General features: G+C 43.8%; 1 protein-coding gene across 1 annotated transcript; it reads left to right on the top strand.

The window, feature by feature from the left end:
* On the top strand, positions 2,097-5,242 carry LOC110265161. Its single transcript, XM_021108000.1, has 4 exons — positions 2,097-2,100; positions 3,015-3,451; positions 3,866-4,063; positions 4,130-5,242. Exons 1-4 carry the CDS (start codon positions 2,097-2,099, stop codon positions 5,240-5,242), a joined length of 1,752 nt encoding a protein of 583 aa, XP_020963659.1.

The following is a 5,478-nucleotide window of genomic DNA, read 5'->3' as shown; positions in this document are numbered from 1 at the left end:
AATCTAATAAAGCGGAGAAAAAACTAAATCTACACATTGCGATCCAAAACTGTATCGCGCGTTTTTTTCAACATAAAATTAGTTTTTGAAATTTAAAAATTAATATTTTTAAAACATTCATTGTTTGACTACATATAGAGTTGATTCTTTAGACTTTCTCTTAATAGAAGTAGCTAATTTTGGAGATGATAATGTCACCCTTGTGTTGATAACATTATTTTTTTAGTGTTATTTTTTATTTTTTTAAAGTATTTATAATTTTTATAAATATAACAAAAAATATTAAAAATGTTAATATGATAAATAAAGGGGTAAAAAACGTAAATGTGCCAAGGGGGCTTAAAATTACCCAATTCAGCCAAACGAAATTCTGATACATCAATCCACCAAACGAACAGTTGTTCTATACAAGGGTGATGAGCTGTGGCTTCAGTTCAAAATTGTTGGCATGGATGGTCGGCTTTTGAATGCTACTTTCACAGTTTCCTGGGTTTGGATTGATGTAAGAGCCTAAAACTCTTCTATCCTCCCCAGCATGATTTGCTCGACCTCCTCTGCCATGGTTGTGAGCCTCTTCTTCATGATGGTTTCCCATGTTTTCTTTCATGTTTGGTTCAAAGTATTCCTCAAAGTGTTCCTCCTCTTCTTTAGCACCAACTACACGTTTGTCTTTTGCCTCCCTCCTTAGTCTAACGAAGGTTCTCTCAGGTTCAGAATCAAAGGAAGTTGAAGCCCCGCTTCTTCTCCCTGTCATACAACCAACAAGTACAAGCAAAGAGAATAGGTGCAGAAAGTATATCTATCAGAATTACTGTTAGTGTGAGTGATGCAATATATCAAACAGTTAGTGGGTTAGTGCGATGAATGGTAAATAACAAAGAAAAAGTAGGGGGAAGGGAAGAAATTAACTAAAACAGGAAGTAAATAACTCAAACAGAAATTTAAATCAAACAAAAATAAAATGCTCAATCTAGTTATCCTCCAATCTAATCATTGTTGATGCACAATCAATCTCCGGCAACGGCACCATAAACTTGATGCACGGAAAACTTGTCTCATAACAAATTTTCTTCGGCAAGTGTACCGAATTTGTCGTCAAGTAAAAACTCACAATAGAGTAAGGTCGAATCCCACAAGGATTGATTGATCAAGCAACTTTAATTAGAGGAATGTTCTAGTTGAGCGAATCAGAAATTGAGTTGAGAATTGCAGAAAATTAAATGGTGGAAATGTAAATAGCAAAAAGTAAATTGCAGAATCTTAAATGGGAATGGGGAAATTGCTCATAAATGTAAATGACAGAAATTAAAGAGAATGGGTAAGATCAGAAATGGGGAGTTCATTGGGCTTAGGAGATGTTGCATTCTTCGGATCAATCTCATTTTCATCTCTTCCTCAATCAATGCACTCATTGATCTCCTTGGCAATCTTAAGTGATTGAATGACAATTTCTTGTAATTCAATCTCTCAAATCTTGATCAATAGCTAATTCCTTGGTCAATTGCTCATGAGAAGAGATGAAGTATGGTCACTGATTATACCACATGCATTTCCCAAATCAAGTGTTGAGAGGATTATAGTCACATATCCATCCAAACCCAATTCAGTCCAGCATGAGAAAGCATTTCTAGCTTGATCTCTTCATTCCTCTTTCAAGGTTCAGAAGAGATCCAAGTATGAATAGCTTCTTTTCCAAGATAACTACCCAATTGGATGAAGATCGAAAGCTTTCAAGTAAAATCAAGAGAAAAGATAGAAGAAGAATAATGAAAACTAGTATTGATCCATCAAATTACAACAGAACTCCCTAACCCAATGAAAGGGGTTTAGTTGTTCATAGCTCTGGAAAATGAAAACAAAGATGGAGAATACATGATGAAAACTAGAAGTGCAGAGAAAGTAAAATACAGAGAGTAGTTCTATGCCAAGAGGCTCCCTATATTTTCCAACTCCCAAATAATTCAAAGCTACTCCTATATATACTACTCTTCTGTCCTTCTAGTTGATTCTTCGAGTCTTGGGCCTTTGGATCTTGAGTTTGAAGCAGTTCTCTTCTTCATTGGGCTTAACTTTTACTTGCAGAGAGAAAGTATGAAATGGGTATGGACTTTGTCTCAGGAAGTTAGTGGTGTTAACGTTCAGTGAAAATATGGGTTCGAGAACGTTAGTGACAATCACCTTTTTCACTAACGTTCCTCACCAAAGTTAAAAGCCACGTTAACCTCAACGTTAGTGGCACAAACGTTGCCACTAACGTTTCTACTATGTCCTTCGCACACGTTATTGGGACTCAACTTTCCCAATAACGTTGAGAAGCCTCCCCCTTCCCTACGTTAGAGTCCACGTTAACTTCGTTAACGTGGCTCTTTTAACGTAGGCTTGCCATCCTTCGAGAACGTTAGTGACACTTACCATTATCACTAACGTTTCAAATTGCCCCTATTTTCCACGTTAGAGTCCACGTTAACTAGGTTAACGTGGCTTCTAACGTGGCCTTGCTAGCCATCTCCAACGTTAGTGAAATTCACGTTAGCTTCCACGTTAACTAGGTTAACGTGGGAGTCAACGTGGCTTATTGGGGGCTTGTGTGCTTCCAACGTTAGTGACAATGTTGGGTGTCACTAACGTTGTCGACCACCTTATTTCTTCACGTTAGCTTCCACGTTAACTAGGTTAACGTGGGAGTTAACGTGGCTTAATGTGCTTTGGCCAACGTTAGTGACATATTATCGTGAGGCCTACGACGAGCTATGATGACCTTGTTAGCTCTGTACTTCTGAAACTTGGTCTTGATGGTCTGAAAAGGGTTAAGAAGTTTTTCTATCGCATTCCAACGACGGTGCTCCAAGATACCGTGAAGTATGACCGTTTCACGATCGGGAGTGATGAGGACTTGCAGGTCATGTATCATTGTCGCCGGCAGTTTTCCGAGGTGAGGACACCAGAGCTGTTGGCAAAGTTGGTTGATGTGGTATCCAGCTCGGGGGGTTCGAACCGGAATACGCACACTTTAGCCGTGGTGGCCGGTTCTAGCTCGAGACCTGCCGTTGCTTCTTCCTCCGTCCCTGCATATGAGCCACCGACCCAGCCTGTCGCCTTCCCTTCGTTCGCTGTTGACCTCAGCGGCAATGTCGGCGACGAGGTTGGTACAGGGGAACATCTTCCGACCTCAGTACATTGTTCTACACCAGCTGGTGTTGGAGACGGATTGTTTGAAGATCCAGATGACGATGATGTTGAGCCGGATCTGATTACTGACGACAGTGGCGATGATCTTGGAGCGAGTGACCCGAGAGGGGCTGCAGGTGGATCTAGTTCTGGGACACAGCAGTACCCACCCCATTTTTCATCATTGGACCTGGATGCCATGAGGCATGATGGGCTTTCTGGGCAGGCTGCTGGATTTGGCGTTAGAGATGTGGACGGGTCTGCTGGTATGACAGAGTTCCAGGTTGGTCAGCAGTTTCAGGATAAAGATGAGGCCTTGTTGAGTGTGAAGACTTACAGCATCCACCGAGGGGTACAGTACAAGGTAGTTGAGTCTGACTATCGCCGGTATGTGGAAAAGTGTTCTGAGTTTGGGAATGGGTGCACGTGGTTGATTCGGTTGAGTCTCCGGCAGCGCAAGGGAGTCTGGGAAGTGAAACAGTACAACGGACTGCATACGTGTCTCGCCACCTCTATCTCCAGCAACCATAGGAGTTTGGATTATCATGTGATAGCGACATTCATTATGCCAATGGTGAGGGCTGATGCATCCGTCAACATCAAGGTGCTCCTAAATGCCACGGCCGCACACTTTGGATTCAAGCCGACGTACAGGAGGGTCTGGATGGCGAAGCAGAAGGCTATTGTCGTCATCTAGGGTGACTGGGATGAGTCGTACAATGAGATCCCTATGTGGGTGTTAGGAGTCCAGTTGACCATGCCTGGTTCAGTAGCAGTCCTTCGGACATGCCCTGTTCGAGTTGGGGGACAGTTGGACGAGTCTCATGCTTATTTTCATAGGATGTTCTGGATGTTCACACCTTGTATCGAGGCATTCTGTCATTGCAAGCCGTTGGTGAGTATCGACGGCACCCATCTATATGGTAAGTATGGGGGAACGTTGCTTGTCGCAATTGCATAGGACGGGAACTCCAACATACTCCATGTGGCATTTGTACTAGTTGAGGGTGAGAATGCTGATTCGTGGTTCTTCTTTCTCTCCCACCTCCGTCAGCACATCACACCGCAGCCAGGTCTTCTAGTTATTTCGGACAGGCATAACGGCATCAAGGCCGCCCTTGACGCTCCTGATGGGGGATGGCTACCTCCGGCTGCATACCGGGCATTCTGCATTCGACACGTAGCAGCAAATTTCGCCCTCACCTTCAAGGGCAAAGACGCTCGGAGGCTTCTTGTGAATGCCGCAGATGCAAAGACCGAAGTGGAGTTCGATTACTGGTTTGACATTCTGCGGTTTGAGAATCCGGCCATGTGCGACTGGGCGAACAGGATTGAGTATTCATTGTGGACACAGTATTGTGATGAGGGTCGCAGATTCGGGCACATGATGACCAATATCTCTGAGTGTGTGAACTCAATCCTTAAGAGTGTTAGGAACCTCCCTGTGTGCTCGCTGGTGAAGGCCACATACGGCAGGTTGGCTAAGCTATTTGTCCGCAAGGGGAGGGAGGCCAAGGCCCAGTTGGGAACCGAACAACAATTCAGTCAATACTTGGTAAAGTGTATCGAGGCCAATCTGAAGACGGCTAGGTGCTTCACGGTGACTGTATATGACAGGGATAACTCGGAGTACATAGTGGTAGAGACGACTCCGACTGGTTCGTTCTCACTGGGTAGCTACAGGGTCTCACTAGCTTCGCAGACATGTGATTGTGGCTACTTCCAGGCACTTCATTTTCCATGTCCGCACGCATTGGCATGCTGTGCCTACTCACGTGTTACTTGGCAACCATACCTCCACCAGGTGTATCGACTAAGTTCGGTTTTCAGTGTATATCGGATGAGATTCACACCTCCAATCCCGGAGGGTTTCTGGCCACCTTATGACGGGCCGACCGTTATACCGGACCCGAATATGAGGCGTGCGAGGGAGGGTCGTTCGCGGTCCACTCGGATAAGAACCAATATGGATGAGGCAGATCCGAACCGGCCCAAGAGATGTGGCCTCTGTAGGCAACCTGGACACACTCGTCGAAGTTGTCCACAGACCGGAGGACCCAGCCATGCAGGGTGAAATAAATAGTAATGTCTTGTTTTGTGTTCCACTTGGAATTAGTTTTATCATCTGTACTTTTTTTTTAGAAAAAGATGTACTAGGTTTGCTAACTAGTAGGTTTTCAGTGCAGAAAAATCCGTCTCGTAGAAGACATGTATGTTAAATGTGTTAACTATTATGGAAATAAATTACATTTGGAAAATACAAATGTTTGCACCGTGACTAATACATAATAACGCAATGTTAAACTCACT

Source organism: Arachis ipaensis, chromosome B07 (assembly GCF_000816755.2).
Source record: "Arachis ipaensis cultivar K30076 chromosome B07, Araip1.1, whole genome shotgun sequence".
In the NCBI taxonomy this organism is placed as follows: Eukaryota; Viridiplantae; Streptophyta; class Magnoliopsida; order Fabales; family Fabaceae; genus Arachis; species Arachis ipaensis.
This window is presented reverse-complemented; position numbering and strand designations above follow the sequence as displayed.

Bases quoted from the DNA above. Each gene is read 5' to 3' on its own strand.
- LOC110265161 (XM_021108000.1), top strand. The intron at 3,452-3,865 runs GTTGGTCAGCAG...GTCGTCATCTAG, and splicing joins CTGGTATGACAGAGTTCCAG to GGTGACTGGGATGAGTCGTA. The intron at 4,064-4,129 runs GTGAGTATCGAC...GCAATTGCATAG, and splicing joins TCTGTCATTGCAAGCCGTTG to GACGGGAACTCCAACATACT.